Here is a 27,653-nt window from a genome sequence, read left to right on the forward strand (position 1 = left end):
GTTGGCCCTTGTGGTTAAATACTTGAATTTTCAGCAATGTTCAGCTTTTCGGTGGAAGCAGCTCCATTTTTCCATGCCTTTTTCAGATGGCACCAGTCAATTAAAGATAAGCATTTTTATGTTTTCCTTACTTTGCATGTTAACGAACTTGCTTGAATACACATATCAATTTCGCATAGATCTTTAGTTGAGCTCAGAGTTCCATAGAGCTGAAATTAGAGTGTGGTTTTTATTTTGTTATATGCTAAGTCACCGGGAACGCGAGTCGATGTAGAGACATGTTACTATTATATTTTCCTTGCAGGTCACTTGCTACAATGAGGATTCAATTTTATCTCAATTCATGTGGTCGGCCGAACATTTTTGTACAATTTGTTTTGTTCCATACCCCTTACATACTGGCATGTCGTCACCCTACACCAGTTTACCATATTCCAGCATTGTAAACGTTCAGCTTCCAACTGAGCTCACCTCTCTTTTATAGCTGTGCACTGTGAACTTTTGTGTTAGCTAAAATGTTATTTCTTTTGACACATGGATTCTGAACTTCAATATTTCTAATAGCACCCGCGGCAACGCACGGGGTACCTACTAAGTTAATAATAAGATCATCTACCTTGAAGGTCCTATTCAATCGTTCTTTGACCCGTTTCGGTATTTTGTGTATTAATAGACGTATCCTCAAAGTGATCATATGTATGTCTATTATCTATCCACAACCACGTCTTTGTAAAGTTGATCTCGCAGATCATATAAATCAGGAATAATTTTCCTAGCCATCGAATGAAATCTATTAGAATGGACAACGCTGGAGAATTTACTTCGAAAGCGTTCGATGATTATTGTGGTATGGGAATTAAAGTTGAATATTCTGTACCGCACATCCACACCCAGAATAGAGTAGCCGAAGCACTGATAAAAAGAATAAAATTCATTGCTAGACTGTTGTTGTAGCAATGTAATTTGTCTGCTATATGTTGTGGACATACAGTCTTACATGCAGCAGCTCTCATTAATTATAGATCATCCTCTTATAACATCCATTCACCTATACAACTAGTTCAAGGAGTAATTTCGAAAATTTCTCATTTATGTAAATTTGGATGTATGGTTTATGTGCCAATACTGCCACCACAACGAACCGCTATGGGATCTTGCATACAGCTCGCTTCGTTGACTGTATTTTTTATAAAAATAATTTTTCATCATTAGGGGGAGGAAATATACCCTTGGATGAAAAATATTGGGAAATTATTTGGAAGGTGGAAGGAACTGTGGCATATGATCATCGCACTAGTGAAGCAAATGATGAAGTACATAAATTTTTTTGCAGATATTAGCAAACGATCTGCCTAATCATTTTTGTGATTTGAAGAGCATGACTAAGTCGCATATGCCTGAACGCAATGCACCGGAGAGGCTAGAAGTACCAAAAGAAGGTACCCCTAATCTTGTCCTAAGAGCTCCGCAAAATAAATAATGGATAAGAAATTCAGTTCCTCAAGTCCCAAGTAGTCGGAGACATCTGACGAAAGTGGAAAATGAAAGCTTACCACAGTCATCATAAAAATGCCCCAAAGAAAAATAAGTGGAGTCAGTTGAGACCTGACGATGGTATGAAACATAAGGAAATAGGCATACTAGATATGAATCTTCCCACGTAGGAAGAAACCAGCGAAAATACGCGTGCTGAAATTGACGCTGGTAAACTAAAGGGTCATACTCCAATAGTAAGAAATGATGAAGAGTAAGATGTAGAAGCACCTGAAAGTGCAACCCATGATGAAATAGTAATAAACTATGTGAATTCAAGGGAATCCTGGAATAGAGCAACCACAATAGTTGATATATACTTCGCAAATAAAATTGCCACAATTATAGATCATGAACCTGAGCCTGCATCACTCACTAAATGTAGAATGAGGTTAGATTGGGAAGACTAGCAGAAGGCAATAACAGCTGAACTGTTGTCCCTGAAAAAAAAAAGAGGTTTTTGGACCAGTATGCCGCACACCTCCTCACATCAAACCAATAGGTTACTAGTGGGTTTTTGTTCGTAAGAGGAATGAAAAGAATGAAATTGTGAGGTACAAAGCACGATTAGTAGCACAAAGTTTCACTCAACGATCAGGCATTGATTATGAAGAAACCTATTCCCTGGTTATGGGTGGTATTACCTTTTGATAATTGATCTTGATGGCAGTCAACCTGGAGTTGAAAATGAAATTGATGGATGTTGTGACTGCATATCTTTATGGGAGCCTTGACTCAGACATTTATATGAAGGTACCTGAAGGAATACCATTGTCGAATTAGGATAGAAGAAATAGATACCTTTATAGTGTACAATTGAAGAAGTCGCTATATGGGTCAAAACAGTCAAATCTCAGGATGGATTTTTGCATATGAAGATGATATGAATATCATCTGTACAAAAGAAGAAATAGAAGAAGCAAGCATGTACTTGAAGTCTGAATTTGAAATGAAAGATTTGGGTAAAACCAAGTTTTGCTTAGGCCTGCAGCTAGATCATGTAACAGATGAAATTTTCATACATCAGTCAAACTACAGTCAAAAGGTGTTAGAGCAGTTTGGTTTTAAAAAATCATTTACCGCTAAAACCCCCATGCCAGAAGATCATTGCAAGTAGATCAAGATCCCTATAGACCTAGAGAAGAGGGGGAAGCATTGAGACCGGAATTTCCACACTTAAGTGCAATAGGTGCGCTGATGTATGTGACTAATTGCACTAGATCAAACATAGCGTTTGCAATGAACCTACTTGCATAATACAGTGCAGAGCCCACTAAAAGGCATTGGAAGGGCGTGAAGGATATTATGCGTTACTTGCAAGGTAGCAAATATCTGGGTCTGTTCTGCAGAAAGAATCAGGACCTAAGTCTGGTTGGATATGCAGACGCTAGGTATCTGTTAGACCCGCATATAGCGAAATCACAGACTAGCTATGTTTTCCTATGTGGTGGAACTGCAATATCCTGGAAATTGTCAAAGCAAAGTCTTATCTACTTCGATGAACCACTCGGAAATAATAGCTTTATATGAAACCACACAGGAATGCGCATGGCTTAGAAGAGTGGTCAATCATATCCAGCAGACATGTGATTTGAACACGACTAACACCCCCATCATTATCTATGAAGATAATGTTGCATGTGTTGCACAAGTGCAATCAGGATATGTGAAAAGCAACTTAACAAAGCATATTAACTCCAATTTCTTTGAATTGCATAAAATGAATGAAATAAAGGTAATGCATACCAAATCTTGTGAAAATCTTGCAAATTTATTCACTAAGTCTCTCCGTGCATCTATTTTGAAAGATGTGTTCGTGACGTTGAGATGATGAGGCTTAGAGCGTTGCACATTTCAGGGGAGAATTTTCATATAATACCGATATGAAGAATTAAATCTTAGTCAAGAAGACTAAGTGCCCAAAAATAATCATGAAGGTTATATGAAGCATTATGGGTGGATTGTACTCTTTTTCCCTTAAATGAGTTTTCCTGAAGTTTCTCATATTAAGGTTTTAATGAGGCAATTCGTGTGACCATATCGTGAGCTATGTATTCTATCTTCTAATTTTTTCACTGGTTTTTGGGAAGTTTTGATGAGACATATGCATTTCGTGAGAAGTGCCTAAGGGAGAGTGTTAGGAAACTTGAAGTTTTACAACCGAATGTGGGCCCGTCTCAATCTCTTGAAAGATTCGATTTTATCTCTTAGTGGTTTTTGACACTATATATATATGATAGAACCCTTCATTGTAGAACACATATGAATAAAGAATAGCAAGCTTTTCCCCTATATTGTGTCTCCTTTGTGCAATTGTTATCTCGAGCGATCGCTGAACTACACCCAATAGCAGTGGTTCCTCAACATTGGTAGCTTCACTAAAGGCATGTACAAAGGTTGTGATAGCAGCTGCCTATAACTAGTGTCCATATAACCTAAAGACAACTGAAGAAAAAATATGTACAACCCACTGTCTTTAAGCATGGCCCCACAAATTCTACTAGTAACTTCCTATGCCTCTCATCGCATAGGCCCACATGTCAACCTTCCAAACAGGCCATGAAGGTCATCGGGTCATGTTCGCACCCACGTGTGCAAACAGAAATCATAGATCGCGCACCCCACCAGGCCTTCTTCAACCTCCAGACGGTAGCTCATCCATCATCACCGCCGCCTCTGATTGGCTTCTTGTGCCAGCCTCAATCTCTCCTTCTTCCTCATCGATTCCGACGAGATGCCCCTGTCCTGCCTTCCTCCTCCTTCTCCGGTGTCAAATTCGCTCCCATCTCCCGCCGCCACACTAACCTGGATCCGTTGGGACCCTTGCCATGACGCCCCTGCACTACCACCGCCCATTCGGCGGGCCTCCGCCACCCGCGGCCAGTGACGCTATGCCGCCTCATCGCACTACCCACACCCCGCCACCACCACCGGCCGACCTGCTACCCTGGGCAATCCTCTAAGCCCAGGGAGAGCTCTGGTGAACTCCCGGTAACCCCAAAGCCCCTGACCCTAACTCGAAGGATGTCTGCGCACAGCCAGCTCGGCTACAACGAGGAAGCTCAATTGAGGAAGACAATAGCATGGGCCCACCTGCAGAGGCGATGCCACCTTATGGGAGGAGGGGGTGAACAGAATCCAAAATCACTACTAAAAATAGCTACAATGAACCGTAATTTACTGTAGCTACAATGAACTGTAAACGCACAGGCACCCCTCTTGATGCTGGCTTCGCCCTTGTCCACCTAGCAATGAGGAAGTGAGGGGGTGCGCACGTAGCTCGCCTCCACATACGTGGCAGCAAAGATTGGCCCTAAAGGTCAGTAAATACCTCCTCTCCTTCGTGAGAAAAAGCAATGCAGCCTAGCATCGCCATGAAAGGGGAACCCAATAGTTTTTACCTGCTTGCACAATTACAAAAAAAATGAAAAATGAACTCCACCGACACCGCACACCTCCACAGCCACCCCTTTCCTCCCCTCGGTGGCTGCAGTGCCGTCACTCACTCGGCACTTCCGTCCCATCTCCGTCACTCGTGGCTGGATGCCTGATTCAACGACCATAGCTCAGATCCGTCTGTTTCCAAACAGTCGGTGTGCGGTGCGGATCCTATGGGATCTGAGTCGTTCTAGCTGGGGTTATGGCCATCTTTGTCGTGTCCTCGTGTTGTGCCGTCGCGTCGTCATCCAACCTCCGTCGCAGTCGTCGTGCTCCGAGCGTAGGGCTTCATCCTGCAAGATCCGGTCACGGTCATCAGCTTTGCACCGTCCAGACCAGTTGTTGATCGATGGTCCCCGCAATTCGCGTGGGCAACGGACGGTAAGGGCAAGGCGTGCAACCGGCGACACATTCTCTCTCCTCATGTTCTCCCTCTTCCAAATAGGCTTTCTTTTATCCTAAGAAAACTAGGCTTTCTTTTTTTTTTTTTGCTGATGTGGATTCTCATAGATAGTTGGTGTAGGTATCTTTGTACATGCCATAAGGCCGCCTGGCAATTAGGGGCTGTCTGGTTCTCGATCCTAACGTGCAAGACCAAAAATTTGGCCTTGCCCAACGATTTTGGTCCCCATTTGGTTCAAAGCCAAAAATTGGCTATGCCAAAGATATTTTGGCCTGCCCATGCCTTATGTAGCACAAATCATGGGCCAAACTCTGACAGGCAAATCGGCCACCTAAGTTTTGGCTAGGTCATTGCCCAAGTCGTAGCTGAGGTGGCAGCAGGAGGGAATTGAATCCTCTGCAGTTGGGCGATTGAAGGCAAAGGTGTTGCAGTCGAAATTTACTATTCACATGTATATCCACAGAACTGTATCGATTCACTGTTCATAGGTATTGTTTAGGTACTGTGGTAGCCAATCTGAGCCATTCGTGTTAGATCGGACGGCTCAAAATATGCAAAGCGAGAGGATCACTGTAGCAACTGCAGATCGAAGTCAGAGGATCTCATTCCCAGCAGGAGAGTGGTTGCATTAATTGCTTTTGTTGTTTGATAACAAACCTTCAAACGATAATTTCTTTCAAAATAGGAACCCGATTAATAATCCGTTTAAACTATTATGTTCCTTATAACAAATACTTTCATCCATACCACCACTTTAGATGCACTTTTCATCTATACCATCAGTCTGTGTCACTGACATGTAGGACCAAATCCCACCTGTCATTGACACAGCTGATAGTATAGATGAAAAGTACATCTAAAATGATGGTATGAATGCAAATTCCCCTCCTTATAATTAAATATACAATTTAAGACCCATATTGCCTATGACAAAAAAAAAGATAATAACATATGGACCCTACATGTCATGCTCATAACTTTTAGCAAATCTTTGGCTTGGTCAAGATCCGAACATCAAATTTCAGTCTAGTACCCCAATTTTGGCTTGGTTGCAAACCAAACAATATTTTTTTTGGCCTTAATTTTGTTACTACCCCAACTATGATCATGGACAAAGTTTGGTTAGGCTTTCAGGGGTATGCAACCAAACACATGTACTCTTGTACCATTGAAAAGATCTTGATATTTTCTAAGAAGCTATTTTTATCATCCTTCTAATACCTAGATTTTTGGGGGCAATCCACCACATTCCATTGCATGAGTTTATGTGTCTATCACATGATACTGTGCTCATTGATATGTAGGACGAGGACCCACATGGCGGCCTCATAACGAGTGGATTGTGGAAGAACGTTGGCTTATTCAATGGCATGTCGAAGATTTTCTCTAGATTTTTGTATTGATCCTTCTAACACATGGATATTTCTGTTAGTATGTTGTTCTTTTTATGTGTTATGTGTTAAGCACCCAATAGCCATGTCTGCCAACGTAAGGACGTAGCTTACTCTTTCCGTACCATACAAAGAAGCATTGTGGAGCAATAAAGGTAGAGAAAGGCCGGAGCTAAGAGAAGAGTATGGGCTAGCCACCTAACGAATTACTTACCCGTAGCTCAAGCTATGGTGCCACAGAAAAAACAGGAACGATAACAAAGAAACCAATTGTCGTCGTTGGAGCAAAGGATTGAAGTACACATCTAACAACTAGTTGCAGATCCTAAAGGTAAACAAAAACCACAGTCAGCATGAATCAGATGAATGCTAAGTGTTTGCCCGTGGATTTTGGTTCGATGAATGTAAGTGTCTGCTCATGGATTTTAGTTGATCCATCTCATGAAGGGGACACCCAGCACGCCAAGCATCAACACTAAAGAACATCGAACACTCTGAAGGTAGCCCCTAACTAGCTATGCGTGTAGGGATGAGGCTGCTACCTTATACGCACCCAGTACTGCGAACAAGCTGTTGACCGGTTGGTCACTAGACTCAAGTAGCACCAGTGAGGTCCCGGGTTCGATTCCCATAGGGGACGAATTCCAGGTGCCTCACACTCGAGCTCGTTGGTGGGGTGACCGTGGCAACGTCCCACCCGCCCATGTTTGGGGTTTTAGATCGAACGTGGGTGCGTACCAGGTTTTTATGAGTAGAGCAAGGCATTCCTGAACCCCATCGAGGCGGCTTTAGCTATGGAGAACACAGTGGCATTCTCATCGTCTTACGGGGTGTTGAAACAGGTTGAGTTAGGACAGGTTGAGTTGAGACAAGCTCAGGAGATGTAATAGTGTCTGTTTGGTTGGTTGTATGTACTTAGCCTAGCCGAGAAGAGATTATATTTAGTTGTCCGTCTGAATATATATTGCATTACAAAGGAACTCACTTTTTTACCAAATAGCTTATGGTTGAAAATATTTTTATAAATTAGTGCACCACATGATAGGAACATTAGTGATTTTTCTGATTTTTAGAGAATTTTAATTAAATATTTGCTATTGGCTCTAGTTTACTCATAAAACGTTTAGAATTTTTGGATCACTCTTGTACGTCTAAATAAAATCGAGAGTTAAATAAAAAAAATTCACGCGTACCGCTCGCACTGGCCGAGCCAGGCTCATGGGAAACACGATCAAAATATGTTTTCTGTGACCTAACTGGCACATTGTTCTTGCATCTGTCGGCCAGGCGCGCTCCAACCCCGAGGCGAACCAAACACAGGTGCGGGGTTGCTGCGCGCGAGCGAGCCATCGCTCACGCGTGCAGGGAACCAATCGCGCCCTTAGGGGCCCGCCCGTCCCATGGCTCCGACAAAGTTGTGGAAGCATTTGAGATTTAGGGTTCGGGAGGGTTCTAGAATTGGGGAAAATTTGTAGGGGTCATATGCTGAGCTGAGTCAAGAGCAGAAATCAAAATTCAACTTATAGAAGACGCACAACTAAGTCTGTCCGAAACTTCCTTCGGCCTTGAAAGGCCCAACCAAACACGAGTCCAACTTCGCAAGGCTTGAAAGAGGACACCACACACAACTCATTAAGATCTTTGCTGCACACTATCGGCCCAGGACCAGTAGACACGGCCGAGGTGGGTGCACAATAAAGACTTCCATTTTTTTTATTTTACTAGTCGGCTGCACGTGTGTTGCACGTCAGACGCACGTGAGCGTGCGGGGCGGAGCGTAGTGCGGGAGCGCACGGTGCGGGAGCGCGCGGACCCACGTGTGAGTGCGCAGTGCGGGAGCACGTGGGCGGCAACACGCTACGGGAGCTTGCAGTGCAAGAGGTCATGGGACCCACACGAGAGGCAGGATGTTCTGGCTGTTGAGGATGGATCACTACGTATTTTTTAAGTAGTAGAGATTATGTTTTCTCTATTACTCCGCATAACTGTTTTTTTGTCTAGATTTATCATTTTGTCTTTTATACATGGTAAATAATGTAAAATATTTTATTCAACATAATTTTAAACCTAATTCAATAGTTTTGGAAAACAGGGTCAGCATTTTATGTGTAATTTGTTCAAGAAAATTTCATATGCACTCAACATTTTTTAAAATTGATTCAACAAATTATGAAACCTAGTGGAGCATTCGAAAAACTAGTTCTATATTTTATGTATCAGTTGTTGAAACAATACATTAAAAATGCTGAAATAGTATTTTCGTATTGTTAAAATAGTACATTCAAAATGTTGAATATTTCTAATCCCATCATGACAAGTGTTCCACTTCAGCTCTGATCTGCACCCACACATCTCAGTCGTCAACCTTAGTATGCACGAATCTCAAACACCGTCTTACACCCAAGATAAAAACATGTGTCGTATAGGAACTCCGGGCCGTGCACACAGGCGGCGAAGGCAACGGTGCACGCCGCCCACATCGCAGGTTTGATCTTATTGAGACTGGCGTGTGGAGAATGGAAATGCATTTGTCCACTAGTCAATCCAGTTTTGATCCACTAGTCCACAACTGCTCCCCCATGCTATACATAATAAAAGTTCACGTATGGAAATAAAGCTTGAATTTTAGCAAGGACAAAATTTCTCACGTATAACGAGTCACAATAATTCACTAACACGCTAAAATTTTGTGTAACTAACAAGGAAACAACGATAGCTACTTCTTGCTGCAGATCGCTCTTCTAAGAAACTACAGCATTGATCAGGTACACAAAAACGCAGATCATGTTTGTGTAGCACATTCTAAAACGCTGCATGATTACCAAGTCCTAAAAGGACATTTCACGAACTCTGCATACTCTGGACGCCATCATCCATGAAGAGGCAGACCAATTAACTCTTCTATATAATCTAATCTGGTGTAGTGTCTGAACCCTTGTCATGGAATGACTGCCTTATGATTGTCATATGGTCACTTGTGCATGCATCTTTTTAACTCGGCCAGTCATGTGTATCAATCATCTGAATACGGTGCCAGCTTCGTTGTGATCCTATTTCTTTGCAGTTTCACTGCCTTGTGAACTAGCTGGAGCAGCGGTGCTCTTTTCAAGAGTCGTCGTTGTGGCATTTTCAGCTGCAGACGCCTCAGACTCAGACTGTTTCTTACGCCTGGGTCTCCTTGTTGTCATCTTGATAAGATCATCCTTTTGCGGGGCCTTTTCTTTTGTAGAACCGCTTGTTTGCTGTTTGCTGTTGGATTCTGGATTCGCATCAGGAAGCAAAGCTCGACAACTTAACCGAAGTTGACCCTTGTCATTTATCTAGTTCAGACAAACAGGAAAGTAAACATTAAGAAAAGCAAATCATACCGTGTAGACAGATAACGAAATGGCATTTCTGGAGGTAGGAATTGTGGCATAAGCACTATAAAGGCTTACAAGCAGTCTATCTGCCAGTAGCAAGTTAAGAAACAAACCAACCATATACAAATCCTACAATGACGCAGTTACCCAGAAACAACTTAGAGAAAAGCTATGGTCAGTGATTCTCTCTGTACATTGAATTAGGCAATATTCGAATTTACAAAGAGCTACCAACCTCAATCAGCTTGACGTCAATGCGATCACCGACTTTATAAGCCTGCACAATAAGCAGGGGACTGGATTACTTAAACAAGCAGGAAAAAAAAAACAAAGCAAATAAAACAAATTTGTGACATTTTCTCACATCCTCAGCCTTGGCCAACCAACTTGAACTTAGCTCACTGATATGGCATAAACCCTGCACATTGAGTTAAGCGAAACAAATTATGGCAGCAAGATTTAAAAAAAAAAAAAAAACTGGAACAAATTTTCATGAGAACTTCCCTCATTGTACAGAAGCCCAATGAGGCCATGTGAATTTTCTGAGAAGTAGGGCTTCTCTTTAGTGAATTGTACATGTGATAATATGTGAAAATGTTGAAACTAATAAATTAAATTTTAATATCTGCTCACCTCACGCCCTGGAGCAATTTCAACAAAAGCACCGTATGGGGCAATTGATTTGATCTCACAGTTCCTAGCAAATGAGTTTCCAAGAAAAAAGAGTGTTAACTAGCTAAAACCCAGAAAATTGACTAGGAGAAAGTAAGAAGAGTAATTAATTGAACAAGCGAAAAGAGATCATATACTTTGAGAAATTACTGTGTATAGAACTAAGGGATAAAATTGATACCTGTAAATTTCTCCGACTTTTGGAACCATGGTAAGATTAGCTATTATAGTTTTTGACTTCTCTAAGCTTGATAAGTCCCTTGCGGTAATTTTTACCTGCCAAAAGCATTTGTCCGATAGTATTTTAAGAAGGCTAAAAGGCAAGTATCACTAAATTTTCCATACCGTGCCATCATCTCCAGTATCGATAGCATCTACTCCAGTCTCCTCAATTATGCTTTTTATTGTCTTTCCACCAGAACCAATTATTAAATTCACCTTGCTAGGTTTGACCTTGAAGAACAATGGTAATAAATATTTTAAAACAACATAGTTGCTAGAAAACATACGTAGTGTATACGCTCCATGAAGAAAAGACTAACCTTCATAACGTGAATTAAGGGAGCATGTGGAGATAGTGCTTTTGATGGTAGAGGTGAACATTTTGACATTTCATCTGAGGAAGACAAGCAAAATGTAACATCAGACGGAATCTCCTCAAAAGAAACGTGACGAAAATGACAGTTTCAACATAAGAGCATTCTGTTTAACAGACAGAAGCGCACAATTACTATTGTGCGCTTCTGTCTCAAGTATGGAGTAGGACATGGGGACAACTACAAATAAAAATGGAGTAGGCATCTTGATCGACAAGAGCCTCAAGTATGGAGTGGTAGACGTCAAGAGGCAAGGAGACCGGATTATCCTGGTCAAGCTGGTCGTTGGGGACTTAGTTCTCAATGTTATCAGCGCGTATGCCCCTCAAGTAGGCCACAATGAGAGCACCAAGAGGGAGTTCTGGGAAGGCCTGGAGGACATGGTTAGGAGTGTACCTATTGGCGAGAAGCTCTTCATAGGAGGAGACCTCAATGGCCACGTGGGTACATCTAACACAGGTTTCGAGGGGGTGCATGGGGGCTTTGGTTATGAAAGCAGGAATCAAGAAGGAGAGGATGTCTTAAGCTTTGCTCTAGCCTACGACATGATCGTAGCTAACACCCTCTTTAAAAAAAGGGAATCCCATCTAGTGACCTTTAGTAGTGGCCAACACTCTAGCCAGATCGATTTCGTCCTCTCGAGAAGAGAAGACAGGCGTGCTTGCCTAGATTGTAAGGTGATATCTGGAGAGAGTGTTGTCCCTCAACATAAGCTTTTGGTGGCTGACTTCCACTTCCGAATACGTGTCCAGCGGGATAAACGCGCTAAAGTCGCTAGAACGAAGTGGTGGAAGCTCAGGGGGGAAGCGGCTCAAGCTTTCAAGGAGAGGGTAATTAAGGAGGGCTCTTGGGAGGAAGGAGGTGATGCAAACAATATGTGGATAAAGATGGCGACTTGCATTCGGAAGGTGGCTTCCGACGAGTTTGGGGTGACGAGGGGAAGTAGAAGCGAAGCGAAAGATACCTGGTGGTGGAACGAGGATGTCCAGAAGGCTATCAAGGAGAAGAAAGAATGTTTCAAACGACTACACTTGGACAGGAGTGTTGACAACGTAGAGAAGTACAAGGTGGCGAGGAAGACCGCAAAGCGAGCAGTGAGTGAAGCAAGAGGTCGGGCGTATGAGGACCTCTACCAGCGGTTAAACACGAAGGAAGGGGAAAGAGACATCTATAAGATGGCCAAGATCCGTGAGAGGAAGACGAGGGATGTCAACCAAGTCAAATGCATCAAGGATGGGACAGACCGACTTCTGGTGAAGGAAGATGAGATTAAGAATAGATGGCGAGAGTACTTTGACCAGCTGTTCAATGGAGGAGGTGAGAGCTCTTCCATTGAGCTGGACGACTCATTTGATGATGCCAACAGGCGTTTTGTACGAAGGATTCAGGAGTTTGAGGTCAAGGAGGCTTTAAAAAGGATGAAAGGAGGCAAGGCAATGGGCCCTGATGGTATCCCTATTGAGGTGTGGAGATGCCTTGGAGACATAGCAATTGTATGGCTAACTAAGCTTTTCAACCTCATTTTTTGGCAAACAAGATGCCCGAAGAATGGAGGCAGAGTATATTAGTACCAATCTTCAAGAATAAGGGGGATATTCAAAGTTGTACTAATTACCGTGGGATTAAGCTGATGAGCCATACGATGAAGCTATGGGAGAGAGTCATTGAACACCGCTTACGAAGAATGACAAGCGTGACCAAAAATCAGTTTGGTTTCATGCCTGGGAGGTCAACCATGGAAGCTATCTTCTTGGTACGACAACTTATGGAGAGATACAGGGGGCAAAAGAAGGACTTGCATATGGTGTTCATTGACTTAGAGAAGGCCTACGATAAGATACCGCGGAATGTTATGTGATGGGCCTTGGAGAAGCACAAAGTCCCAACAAAGTATATTACCCTTATCAAGGATATGTACGATAATGTTGTGACAAGTGTTCGGACAAGCGATGGTGACACCAATGATTTTCCAATTAGAATAGGACTGCACCAAGGGTCAGCTTTGAGCCCTTATCTTTTTGCTTTGGTGATGGATGAGGTCACAAGGGATATACAAGGTGATATCCCATGGTGTATGCTCTTTGCAGATGATGTGATGCTAGTCGACGATAGTCGGACGGGGGTAAATGGAAAGTTAGAGCTGTGGAGACAGACCTTGGAGTCGAAGGGTTTTAGGCTTAGTAGAACTAAAACTGAGTACATGAGGTGCGATTTTAGTACTACTAGGCACGAGGAGGATGAGGTTTGCCTTGACGGGCAGGTGATACCTCAGAAGGATACCTTTCGATATTTGGGGTCGATGCTGCAGAAGGATGGTGAAATCGATGAAGATGTGAGCCATCGAATCAAAGTCGGATGGATGAAGTGGCGCCAAGCTTCCGACGTCCTCTGCGACAAGAGAGTACCACAGAAGCTAAAAGGCAGGTTCTATAGGACGGCAATTAGACCTACGATGTTGTATGGCGCAGAATGTTGGCCAACTAAAAGGCAACATGTCCAACGGTTGAGTGTAGCGGAGATGCGCATGCTGAGATGGATGTGTGGCCACACAAGAAAGGATCGGGTTCGGAATGATGACATACGTGATAGAGTTGGTGTAGCACCAATTGAAGAGAAGCTTGTCCGATATCGTTTGAGATGGTTTAGGCATATACAACGCAGGCCCTCAAAAGCGCCTATACATAGCGGAAGAATAAAGCGTGCGGATAATGCCAAGAGAGGTCGAGGTAGACCAAACTTGACATGAAAGGAGTCTGTAAAGAGGGATCTGAAAGACTGGAATATCACCAAAGAACTAGCCATGGACAGGGGTGCGTGGAAGTTAGCTATCCACGTGCCAGAGCCATGACTAGACTTGCAAGATCTTAGGTTTCATCTCTAGCCTACCCCAACTTGTTTGGGACTGAAAGACTTTGTTATTGTTGTTGTTGTTGTTGTTGTTGACCATCTAAGGATAATTTGATATTAAGAAAAGTTCCACCTTCCATCCATACCGTGACATAATTTTTCGCTATTGACATTAATGCTCACAAATTTAGTGGGCACGTTTGCAGATGATATCATCAAAAGTGTAAAGTTCAAGAACAACATGCATGATATTCCGGTGCACAGCAGGGGCTAGAGACCTTAGGAGTCTGCCTTAGGTTTTCTTGTCCTCGCTCTCGGTTGTTTACTTTTTGTGTGGCACGCGTGTAATCTGTTGTATGCCTTTCTGTGTGTTAGGGGTATGTTTGGCGTGTGCTGTCGTACTCCTTTGTACGTTTTCTTCTTAATAAAATGACACGCAGCTCTCCTGCGTCGTTCAAGAAAAAAAAAGTGCAAGGAAAAGCCGCCACTGCATATCCTATTTTGCATGTTCTATACTAATGCCAGATGGTGCATTCCTGATCCACAAGAAGCCCGAATTATAGGTAAACATTGATTTATTTTTATTTTTTTAACAATCCTGACAGGGTTTGGAAATGAGCTCAAAACATAACTCCGGCAAGTTGATATGATTTCATATTCCTTTTTTCATTTTAACCTGCAGCCTAGTTATGGTGTGTTAACTATCATATATTTGCAGATAGCTAGTGCAAGCACATTGAAATATTTTTATTAAAAAAAGTCGCTGATTAGTGTAGCACTGGCTTACTCAGAATATGCTGTCTACCGTCCCTAGCTTGAAGGAGTGCTTGTTCCATCACAGGTAGAGTTATCCCTACTACCTGCCACAACACAAGATCCAAAGGGGTAACTTTAACATTGAAGCGATGCCTCCGAACAGTTACATAAGAAAAATGCTTGCTAATCTATAGTCATGACAACCTTGATGTCCATCTGGAATGCAGTTATACCATTTTCATTACCAGCAACCTGCAACAAGAGTTGACTGGTGAGAAAACTGAAAGATTATGCAGCACCGTACATTAACCTTTCTACTACATTTCCATATGAAAGACCCAGTTCAGAATAAAATAGAAGTCACACCTTCAAATCCATGTCACCAGAAGCGTCTTCAGCTCCAGTAATATCAGAAAGTATAAGTGGGCTGCCATCTCCGCCAAACTCCTGTGTATCAAGAACCAAGCCCATTGCGATTCCAGCAACCGGAAACTTTATAGGAACCCCAGCATCTTGAAGTGCTAAACAACCTCCACAAACAGAAGCCATGCTAGTGATGTATCACAGAGAAAGTATTAGCAATTGAGGAGATAATCAAAAGATTATTTCTCTATTGTACGCAAGAAAATCAATGCTTGATTGTTAAATTTATCAGAAATATTGGGTGAAAATTCAGGTTACTCTTCAGTCTTCGCACAAGAAATTTAGTTTTTGCACCTGCCCAGCTAGCAGAATGCCTCCAACGGGAGGCAACAAGTAACATTTAAAGAAAAACAATAAGGCCAACTCTCCAAAAATTTAGCAAATTACAAAATTGCAAATATTGTCCTTGCTAGCAAAGACAACAAACTGTACAAGCAAGCAAGCAGAAACGAAAGTTCAAATGGAAACGATAGTATTACCTGGACGAGCCATTACTTTCGGTGATAGTACTCTCGACACGAATAGTGTAAGGAAAATCCTCTTCAGGGGGTAAAATCTGCTCCAGTGACCTTTCTGCAAGCATCCCATGTCCTATCTCTCTCCTACTAGGTGCTCCAATTCGACCAACTTCACCAACACATGATGGAGGAAATGAGTACTGCAGTACGTCACACAGAAATTAGCTAATTACGCAGACCAATCTTACTGTCTAAGCTTCACTGAGAACAAAATTCCGTGAAGCTAGAATAGGAAACTATTTTATAACTGTTGCACAAGTCAACAATGAAACTAATACGCACATATCCTTCACAAAGAACTGTACAAAGTGATCCGCATAGGGCAAGACAAAGATTACATAATAACATGCCTACTCATAGATGTTATGAATAGCACTTGTATTCATCTGAGGGCTCTAAGCCCGAATATATACATGCACAGGTGTGGTGTAAATGCAGAAAGCCCCTTATACAATGGGAAAATATAAAAGAGGAAAACAGGCTATATATGTACTCTAACACCCCCCCCCCCTCCCCAAAAAAAAAACTCAAGGTGGATCAATAACACTGAGTTTGGAGAGATAAAACTTATGCTGAGCTCTAGTCTGTGCCTTTGCGAAGAAATCTGTACCTATGTGCCAACTGAGTCGGAGGGCACATACTTAAGAGCAATAACATCATCTTGTACCTATGTTCATGTGTAAGAAGCATCAACACCAATACGCTTAGTGAGCCCATACTTCACTGGATCGCAAGCAATACTGATAGCACCTATAATGTCGGATAAAAGAGGAGTTGGCACAGAAACAGAAACACTAAAATCCTCAAGCAACCACCATAGCCAAGTAACCTCTGCTATCGAAAGTGCCATGGCCCGTAACTCTCTCTGCACTCGAACAAGAAACTGCTATCTGCTTCTTAGTTTTCCAAGCTATGAGGGAACCACCAAGAAAAACACAGTAAGCAGAAAGAGATGGACGATCAAAGGAACCACTAGCACAAATAGCATCAGAATATGCCCGAAGCTATAAAGAACTGGAGCGCGAAAAGAAAAGACGGCGAGAGATAGTCCCACGAAGATATCGCAGAACACGATGAAGATGGCTATAATGGAGCTGAGTGGGAGCCGAAACAAACTAACTCAAGATATGCACTGAGTATGAAATATCAGGACGAGTGACACAAGACTCCTAACAATGTGGCGATAATGTGTGGGATCGGCAAGTAGTTCACCATCGGTGGCGCAAAGGAGAACATTAAGCTCCATGGGAGTCTCAATAGTGCATTGATCAGTGAGAGAAGCACGATCAAGATCCTAGATATACTTCTCTTTGGACAGGTAGAAGCCCTCAGGCGTAGAAGAGAACTCAATCCCAAGGAAGTAACGAAGAGGATCCAGATCAGACATAAAAAATTGCTCACTGAGCCATGCCTTCACAAAGATAGTATACTGAGAATCATCTCCAGTGATGATTACGTCATCAACATAAAGGAGAAGAGCCCAACTACGAGGTGAAGTGTGGACAAAGAGCGCAAAATCACGAGCAGTGGTAGAAAAACCAGCAGCAGTGACCACAGAAGAAAAGCGCTGAAACCAAGCACGGGAGGCTTGCTTGAGCCCATAAAGAGAGCGGCGAAAATGACAAATCATCCCCTCGGGAACAGAATACCCAGGTGGTGGTTGCATATACACCTCACGCAGCTCACCATTAAGAAAGGCATTCTTTACATCAAGCTGAGAGATGAACCACTCACGAACAAAGGCCACAGCAAGAACAGTGCGAACAGTGGTCATGTGAGCCACAGGAGCAAAAATCCCATCGTAGTCACGACCATGCTCCTACTGAAAGCTATGTGCCACAAGACGAACCTTGTAGCGCTCAAGAGAATCATCAGAGCGGGTCTTAACCTTATAGATCCTTTTGTAGGTGACAGTACAGACACATGAGAGAAAGGGTACAAGATCCCACATGCCGATGCGCTCAAGAGCAGCAAGCTCCTCCGCCATAATGTGCTGCCCTTCCTGATGAAGAATGGCATCATGATAAGAAGTTGGCTCGGAAAGAACAGTGCCAGCAAAACCAAACCGACCAGGAGGCCGAATCGACTAACGATCACGAAGAGCATATTGAGGAGGCGGCTCAAGTGAAGAATCCTCCGAAGAAGATGGTTCATCAGGAGAAGATGGTGCATTAGGAGGTGGCGCATTAGGAGAAGATGAATCCTCAACTCGCGAATGACGTGTAGACATTTGTCACAAGTGGTCTATAATCATCAGGAATAGTGCCAATAGGAGCCTCATGATATAACTCCAATGGAGAAGGCACAACAGAAGAAGGCGTCACAGGAGGAGACGCCACATGAGACGCAACAAGAGAAAGTACCACAAGACGAGAGAAGCCGCCGGCAAGATCCGCCAACCTCGGTGACGGCTGGATCAGCGCTGAATCAGGTGACGGGGTAATCCTGGAGACAAGCAGGTGGCGGGAAAACTAACCCGCTCCGATCCAGTCGGGTAATGGCGGCGGAATCTACAGACGTGGGCGGAGAAGTCAATCCAGTTAACAGCTTGCACCGCGATCCAATCGAAAGATCGCAACGAGCAGCCGATGAACCAGACCGTCCCAAATCAACTGCAGAAAAGGATCTTTGACGGCGGCGGCCAGAAAAAACAGTGGCGGCCTGGACAATCCCAATGAGCAGCAAATGTTGTAGATGACAGTGACTTCGGCTGCATGTCCAGGAACGAGGACAAAACAACAACGATGAGGTCGATGCCAGGCTTCCAGGACGACGAAGATCGGCGGCGGCGAAAACAATCAGCCCTACCGAGGGGCTCAGAACAAAGAGCAATCACGACGAAGCAATGGAGATGTTGGGGGGTGCACGCAAGTGCCACGTGCGGTGGAACGACTAGAGAGAGAAAAAGAACCCTAACCCTACTTTTTTGCTCTGTATACCATGTTATGAATAGCACTTGTATTCATTAGAGGGCTCTAGGCTTGAATATATACATGTACAGGTGTGGTGTATATGCAGAAGGCCTCTTATACAATGGGAGAATACAAAAGAGGAAACAGGCTGACCATGAATAAATCTATATGTGAATAAATCTGAATGAGATGACCAAAACACAAAATATAGAACCCACGTATAAATGGTAATTGAACAAAACAAACAATATTGGCAGCTCATATCCACTTACAATCTACGGATGAATTAGCTCACGTTTAATGCCATCTGCGAGAATGCTAGTACTAAAGCAGGAGACAATACTAAGTGCACATACCACATGTATCCCTCTGATAACATGTATTAGAAAGGGATACGTGCGATGGCATCATCATTTGCTATCCTGTCTATTTTGGCATTTGTCCAGAAACCTGGATTTGAAGATTTGTAAAAGACTACACAAATGACTTTCCAAATGAATAAAACTATCTAAAATAAAAACAAAGCATAACAAATGAAAAAACTTAGTAAGTGGAAATACACGAGTAACTATAAACTAAGATATTGAACTTTAGAGATAGGATATTGGCCTAGCAGGGTGATGTATCATTCAATTAACACAGCGATTTCACAAACCTGAAGATAGAAACTTTTTGATTCCTCAGTGTCAACAAGGTTGTCAATTCTTTGAGCCATCTGATAGTCACCTAAAGTGACCACAGCCAGTGACTGCATGATTGAACAAACAAAGTAAATGAAAACATATAGATTGCAAGTTGTAATACATGCAACTTGAGCTGAATTGCTGAAACTGGAACAGCCTCTTTTCTAAACTAAAACAGCAGAGAAGCATACAGATTTAAATTACAGTTAAGTTGCACTCTCTGTTGTTGTGAAATGAACTCCTCAAAATCCAATGCATCTACATAATTGCAACAGTTATTGATTGCAATAAGAAAGCTGGTTTCTTACAATACATGAGACACATATGAATAGAATGCAAATGCAGAACTCCTAAGAACATTAGAAGGGACACTAATACCAGCAAGATATGACAGATGAAACTATAATACCAGGGCATATTGTGACAATGTCAGTTACAATAGACTCTTGAACGAGGTGTATTACCTTACCTGTGTTTCTCCCCTCGTGAACAGAGCACTACCATGTGCTCGTGGAAGTAATCCACATTGAGAATTAATTGGTCGAAGTTCCCAAGGACTCCGCCCATCGCTTCGTTTTCCGCCCTGAAATTTGAGCGACATTGATATTCAGTATCAAATTTACCTTATTCAACCAAATAAAGTCCCAAGGAACTGTGACTATCAAACAGAATGATGTATCCCAGTAGGAAGTTCATCGGTCAAAGAGAAAGTCCCAACAGATAACATTACTTCTAAAATTGAACCTGGTAATTGTTAAAATAATGTTGAAGAACAAAGGCACGCATGGCAGGCATTGCCAGCTAGCCGTACATACACAATGCTACATCGTAGGGGCACCCCTTTCTGAATTGTCTCTATTAGTTTGGCAACTAACCTGTGTTCCCATAGCAGCAGTTTCTCCTAACTATGACAGCTACACTTCTAACTTCGTTTTTCTTTTGGATTCTTGGAAAGGCCAGTGGGAGGACTGAAATATCTGTCACATTTTTACTGGCTTCCTGTTGCTGAGCTACATTGCAACAATCTACAGGAATCTTTTGAAAAATATTTGCTAGTAACCCAAGGGCGCATAGGAAGAAAGCCAGAGATCTTTTGTAGCACGAGCTAGAAAATTTTTCTCTGATCTTTTAAAAGTTTTACATAGTTGTGATCAAATGTATACACTGAATGAATACACACATTACGAACCCATGATGATTCACCATGGCTGATTATCATGACTACGATGCACTACAGCACTGCAAATTTGAAGTCAATTATACCATGAAAACTGAATCTCTACCAAGTTGATGCAATAGATAACAGGAAGTATCCAAATATGCTAACAGGAAGTATCCAAATATGCTAACATTTAGGTCCAGAGATCATGTTAGCAGCAAGCCAAAATAAACCATTAGGTGATAAGGATAATCAATACCTCTACGATGCGCCTTCGTAAAAATTTAGATGAAACTTCCTTGAAGACTAGCTTGACATCAACTTCTGAGAACAGCTAAATGAAGAGACAGAGTGCAAATCAATATAGAATGTCATTTGATCAATAGTGCATGAGATGCTAGATTAAAAATGTCAAACAAATAGAAAACCCAAGTCTACTTATATAAGAAATTCTAGAGAAATTACAAGAAAAACTTTACAAGACATAAGCAAAGGTGTATAGGATGCTATTTCTGGTATTTTGAAGAACCATTTAAATCAATAACGTCTTCAGATAAAATAAAACAATGATTATCACCTGACGGGGGGGCTTCCTTGAAACCGGCTTGATGTGAACATCACCTTCATCTACTTCACCATCCACTATAACTTCATCCTCATCTTCATCCTCAACAATATCAGCCAAACTTTCAGTGGCTACTGATGAGCCATCTTTGGAAACATACCCCTGTTCAGAAAGTATTGTTATAACTTTCTCCTCCAATGTTGAAAGAGCTTTTCTTCTGGGAATTTTTTCTTTTATTTGTAATGCCTTCACCAACTCATCTCCAGAAATATCCTGAACAAGATCAGCAGTTGAAATCAGCAGCTGAAATCGAGAAGATGTAAAGCAGAATAACTCTTTGCTCCAATGAAATGGGCAATGGCTGGAGGCAAATGCACACTTAAAAAAGAAAAAGGATGTTGTATAACTATCAATATATATTTCCAACTTAAGAATTTCAGGCTCATCCAAATTACAGTATCAAATATTAGAAAATTGGAAGGAATTGAAAATGATTGGGGTTTGTACAGTGTTGATGTGATCTATTTTCTCACAAATTTATTCAGACGAGAGCTCTTGAGATAATCACACAAAATACAAAGTTAAAACCTCTAACTGGGGGAAAATAAGAAAGGTTCTAAATGCCATGACAGCGCAACTAACCACACGAAAGAAGAATATGCGAGAACAGCATTATTATTTATATGAAGGAGTGGCCATTCCATCAATCATATCAAGCAAATAAAAATGATAAAACATATAGGAAAATAGAAGAAAGAAGGATAGGAAACAGTATTATGGTCACCAGTCAACACAAATTCTGGACAATTCAAGTATTCTTTAACCTACTACAAGCCTATTAACTACTTGTAGTTGGACCTATCAACAAATTAAAAGATTGTACAATTGGTAAAATAAAGAGCTGTAGTATGTTCATACTTCAACATGCCTGTAGAGTTCAGGAGGTGGTAAATCGATAGCATCAACCATTTTCTTCTTTCCACAGTTCTGGACAAGAACATCAACTGCCTTGCAGATTTCCCGAATTGCCACCTGATTTCTACACTACATCAGAATCACAAAAGAAGGAAGAACAAGAACATACTAGCCCAGGACAAAAGTTGTGTTTTAGGCGGACAGAGCTAACATTTGAGAACTGAATAAAAAGATATGATGATGAGACTAAAGCAAAAAGGTGAGATATAAACAATTAGCAGAGAACAGCTCTTCTTACAAAAATTCTATAAATGAAAGAAATTCTGGATCTTACAAATTATGGAAAACAAAAAGAAAACAAAAACTCAGGAACTTAACATTTTTTACTTACTTTACTGAATACTTAGAGCTAGAGGGGTAATATAACAGCCCAAAACAACTACATGTTATAACGAACACAAATCTCTACTGTTAAGAGCTATAAGAAGCATTGATAAACAAAATGAGGAAACAAATAAATCTATTATGTGGGCAGACTTGAGTAACTGATTGTTGATTACACTGCTGAGTGCTATCATCTTGCCATGAGATTTTGCTATAATATTTAAGCATTGCCTTCAGAATTTACACTATGAAGCAATATCTTCTATATAAAATCATTATTAAGATAGAAGCTAACCTGCCCAGTTTCCACAGCTTGAAGCAGCTTCGCCTCAGTCAAAAAATCACAGTAGCCCTATCATGAACTAGTCAGAAATCAAGGGATAACCACAACTGGAAAAAATGACTCGTATAGGAAAATAATTGAGCTAATTCAAGACCTAGCGACTTGGTTCAGCACATGAACCATAAATAAACTAAAGCGAACAAACTTTTAATAAAACGATAGGGCAGAGTAGCAATGTACAACAAATGTAATAGAAATACGGTATGCTACTCATATTTGCCTATATAAGCTTTACAAGACTGTAGAGCACCTACAATGAAAGTGATCCAAAAGGTATGGTACCAATAAAAAATTAGTTATTTTTACCTTTACCAATAAAAAGTGATCCAAAAGTATCTAGATGTTTCAGTTATCAGCTGGCAGATAGTAACATTAACCCGAATAATATTTGCAAAGAATCACAAATGACACACACTGTTGTAACTGTCCTAATGCAGTATCGGTAAAAGGTGAAATCATAAGTATGCGTGCTGAACAAACACAGATTTGTGTTTTTTAGTGAAAAAAAAATGCTGGGAATAGGGTGAAACAAAGCTTCAGCACAAACCTCAATCATCAATATGGCACTATCAGTCCCAGCCATCATCAAATCCAACTCGGACCTCTCCATTTGTTCAGTAGTTGGGTTAATAACAAACTGGTCGTTGATCAGGCCGATTCTTACTCCAGCAATTGTTTCTTTATTTGGAATTTCAGAGAGAGCCCTGCGATGAAAGCTTTGCAATAAATAAGAGTAGCTTCAAGATAAAATAGAATTTAAATTACAAAAAAGCAATACATCATTTCCATATTTTTCATTAGACCTACACGGCTATACCAGCAGCTGTGATAGCCAAGCAATCCGGGGAGTGAATACCATCATAACTGAAAACCTGTAATAGTCAGATTATCTCATTTCATCGAGTGATTAATGGAGGTCATCACAAAACAAAATCAAGACATGGGTGGAATAACAAAATATGATGTTTCAAGCTGGCCCATCAGCCACAAAGATGTCAAGAGGAAAGGTGGTCAAACATGGTGTTTTTTACTGAAAAGATGGGCATTCATATTTCTGGTTTTTGTTGCCAAAGTGAATTATTAACAAGTGCAGATCATAAAGCTCTTAATGAGGAACAACCCAAACAAATGTACTTCAAATAAAATATCATCACATTTGAAGCCATACCAAGCATAGCTTCTAAGAAAAGGCTCTATACAAGGCATCTTGCATGAATCACCATAGAACAGCCATCTATGATGATTGCCGATAAGAGTTATACAGCATTTCAGTTTCAAAAGTTGGAACAATAGCCTTGCAGTTTGCATCAGGATTTATTGCTGAATTTGATGTTTTTTGCAACAAAAGTACAAACAACGAGCATTTCAGCTTCAAGGTTGAACAATGGACAGGACTGTCCAGTTTGTGAATCCAGAATTCGAGCTACCTCATGATATACATAAATTGGGCATTAATGAGAAAAGTGTCATGTTATCATTACAACTGATTGTAGTCTTATGTGATTATTGAAGGAGGCTGCTGCTATTTACAAGATACTAGGGCAGGTTAAAACAAAAGAACAGAAAATATGCAACTGGCGACGGGCTGTTCGTATACTTTGACACAGGTTGCAAGGAAAAAGACAGGTCATGCAACCAAACTCCCACAGGCAACACCAGTACAAGTTAACTTTTATTAAGATTACCCAGGATAGAATCTGAGTTTCATGGTAGAAGCCCTTGGGCATGGTAGGTCGTAGGGGCCTGTCTATCAATCTGCATACTAAAACCTGCACAAAAAAAAAGTAAGAAAGAAATTCTAATCACCCAACAAACATAATAGTTGAATAAAATGGTAGTTCTTATAATGAACCTCATGGTCTTTTGCCTTCCCTTCTCGTTTAAAGAAACCACCGCTGTAGTCAGTTGAAATATAGAGTAAGAGTGCATAAAATGCACAGAGGATGGACAATGACAAGGATGGCAAGAACAGTTTTAGGTTTCTGTACCTAGTTCTTCCAGCAGCTGAAAGGCGTTCTTGATAGTGAACCGATAGAGGGAAAAAATCAGCAGGGTCGTTTGGAGTATCAGACAGACAAACAGAACAGTAGAGAATCTGCCAGTGCCATTTGAATTACCAGTTAGACATAACAAGGTCTTGAAGTTGAAGTAATAAAATTATAACATTTGAGATGCTTCAATCTTTCATCAATAAAACTGGAGAACATTGATGGAGGAAATAAAATCCAGACTACAGCCTCGAGTTGGAACTTGGGAAAAAGGCAAATTTGTGCTATGCATAAGCAATATGCTGTCCTCTGGAGAAGAGATTCATGAACTATGGTAACCAACAGCAAGAACAGTAGAAGAATCATGGTCAAGGTAGATCAATTTGACTGCCATGCAGGTAAATAAGAACAGTGGCTAAGTCATGGTAGCCTAAATTGTGGAAGGAGCAAGAAAACAGGCTTTTGATCTTCTGACAGAATGAAATGGGCACACTGTGCAACTCAAGGGTTGCTATTTGAATTTTGAAAGAATTACTGAAAACGTTGAAATGTTGTGCTCTGAGGAGGAACAATGTACAAACTACTAGTCTACCACCCCCACTTGAATTTTGAAAGAATTAACTGAAAACGTTCAAATGTTGTGCTCTGAGGAGAAAATTTCTGATAATTTTACAAATCCTACAGACCGATCAAATAAACCGCCGCCCGTGCATGTGCCATTTCTTAACGATGGGTATTAAGTAGACACTAAATTCTGATGACTTACTGTTTCGCCATCCGTGACCATTACGGAAGCACTCGCTTGCCTCCCAATGTGGCCCGTCTCAACCAGTATCTGCGTAACAGAATATACTCCCATTTAGAAATGTTCACGCTGTGTCATCAAACAACTGTCAACCGAAACCCAAAATGATGAAGAGTATAACAACTTCAATGCAATTATGCAGATGACATAGCACACAACCAGGCACAGTGGGTGGTCTTCACTATTAACAACAACCTGAGAACCCATACTTAGAATTGTACGTGAGAATCCAGCAATTGGGAATCCACACAAGCACACAGCGTGCGGTAGAATGTACTGTGCAGGAATTCACTACGACACAATCGCGTGAAAGCCTCCCGCGGCAGAGCTCCAATTCCCACCACGCGAACCGAGCACCGCGCCACATTTCAGAGTTGCACGGACAGGGAAGGGTCAGGCCAGCGGTGCCAGTGCTCACCTCGCGGTCGCCGACGGGGATCCTCACGGAGAACTTGGCCGGGCCAGAGTCACTCGTCTCCGCCGCCACCGCGGCGGAAGCCCTAGCACTGCCATGCCTCGGCGCCCTCCTCCGCGCGCGACGCGAGCACGCGGCGCCGGCGCGCTGGAGCGATACGTGGAGCGGCGGCGCGGGGTGCGGAAGCGCGAACGCGAGGTGGTGGTAGTGCGGCGGCGGCGGCGCCGGGAGGAGGAGGTGGAGTGCGGCGGGGGACGCGAGCATCTCGAGGCGGTGGAGGGGAGGAGACGACGGCCCGCAACGGCGGGGGCGGGGGCGGGGGCGGGGGCGGGGCCGGGGAGAGGGAGTGAGGAGGCGAAGGAGGGGGAAGGGGCGGGAGGGAGACGAGAGGGTAGCGACGCGCCCACGAACCTTATCACTTTCTTCGGTTCCTTTGTTTTCCGCCGTGTGGGTTTTAAATCAGATTTTGCTGCCTGTGAATCCCCCGCTCCCTCCCCCGCTCACCATTTCATCCCACGCCTCTTATTCGCTCACCTTTTCATCCTATAACCCTTGTCCTCCCGGTGTTCGCGCATATGCTTCATTCCCCTCAACGCCTGCCCTCGCCCACGCTGCTCCCAGCACTACCGCGCCCTCCTGCCCCCGTTCACTCTTCTCGCCCTCATCCACCCTTCTGACCCTGCCCGCTCTCCTCGCTGCCCGCACCACTCTGCCACCAGTCGTGCGAGAAAAGCGGCCGAAGAGAAAGCAAGTAGCAGTTGTTGATTCCGGTGTGTGGTGGTGTTAGTTTGCGTCGCCATCTATCTTTAGGATGAACTTTGCGATGAGGAAGATATCTAGTGCATCATCGCAAAAGGCGATCCCCGGCCATGCCACATCACTCTCAGTTTTCACCCCCGTTGAACTTGGAATGTCCTATCCCTTTCCTTCCATACAAGTTCAATCTGAACCCATTGTCACGAGTTCGTGTGCACACCGGCTGTTCGATGAATTGCCCACATGAGATGAGGCTTCCTCATGCTGGTCTCTTGATCGTTGGGGTTATGTCCTCATTACAACTGGCCCATTCATCAACAGGTGATTGTTTACCTCATGGATGGTTGGTTCAGTCTAACCTGCTTCATTGTGATTTGATTAACTATCCTTGTGTCTCTATGTTGTATTTGTGTGTTTGTATTTGCAGCTGATGATTTCTCCTAGGTCAGGGAGGTGAATTTTGGAGGCTGGCTAGTGGTGGAGGGGTGGATCAAGCCCTCATTGTTTGATGGCATTCAGAACGGGGACATGCTTGTAGATCTTTTGGTTATGGGAGCTCATGTTGTGGTCAATGTTGTGCGTTTTGCTTTCTTATGTCAATGTCTGGTTTGCTTCAGGATGGCACACTGGTGCAGCTCAAGTCAGTGGGGCTTCAGAAGTACGTGAGTCCAGGCGGCGGTGGCGGTGGCAACGTGACGGTGAATCAGGATGCCGCTTCTTCATGGGAGACCTTCAAGGTGTATAGTGTGCCCTACTCTGTTATTTTTAGAATTGTGAAAGGAAACTGAA

The 27,653-nt window shown here is 42.4% G+C and overlaps 1 protein-coding gene across 2 annotated transcripts; it reads right to left on the minus strand.

Moving 5' to 3' along the window:
- Positions 1-9,369: 9,369 nt before the first annotated feature.
- LOC133890099 (probable polyribonucleotide nucleotidyltransferase 1, chloroplastic) lies at positions 9,370-26,452 on the minus strand. Of its 2 annotated transcripts, none has more exons than XM_062330549.1 (24): positions 26,112-26,451; positions 25,655-25,723; positions 24,889-24,995; positions 24,753-24,795; positions 24,586-24,669; positions 23,708-23,772; positions 23,448-23,604; positions 22,853-22,909; positions 22,177-22,290; positions 21,271-21,531; positions 20,953-21,027; positions 20,004-20,117; positions 19,507-19,599; positions 15,901-16,079; positions 15,365-15,548; positions 15,203-15,250; positions 15,030-15,102; positions 11,342-11,415; positions 11,145-11,252; positions 10,981-11,075; positions 10,761-10,824; positions 10,492-10,545; positions 10,363-10,404; positions 9,370-10,085 (listed from the first exon to the last, which is right to left on the minus strand). In XM_062330549.1, exons 1-24 carry the CDS (start codon positions 26,370-26,372, stop codon positions 9,816-9,818), a joined length of 2,691 nt encoding a protein of 896 aa, XP_062186533.1. In that variant the 5' UTR covers positions 26,373-26,451; the 3' UTR covers positions 9,370-9,815. The 2 variants fall into 2 exon arrangements, 1 of the variants encoding a protein (XP_062186533.1); XR_009903993.1 differs by having other exon boundaries at positions 9,984-10,085; positions 10,492-10,669; positions 26,112-26,452.
- Positions 26,453-27,653: the final 1,201 nt, after the last annotated feature.

Source organism: Phragmites australis, chromosome 14 (genome assembly GCF_958298935.1).
Source record: "Phragmites australis chromosome 14, lpPhrAust1.1, whole genome shotgun sequence".
Lineage (NCBI taxonomy): Eukaryota > Viridiplantae > Streptophyta > Magnoliopsida > Poales > Poaceae > Phragmites > Phragmites australis.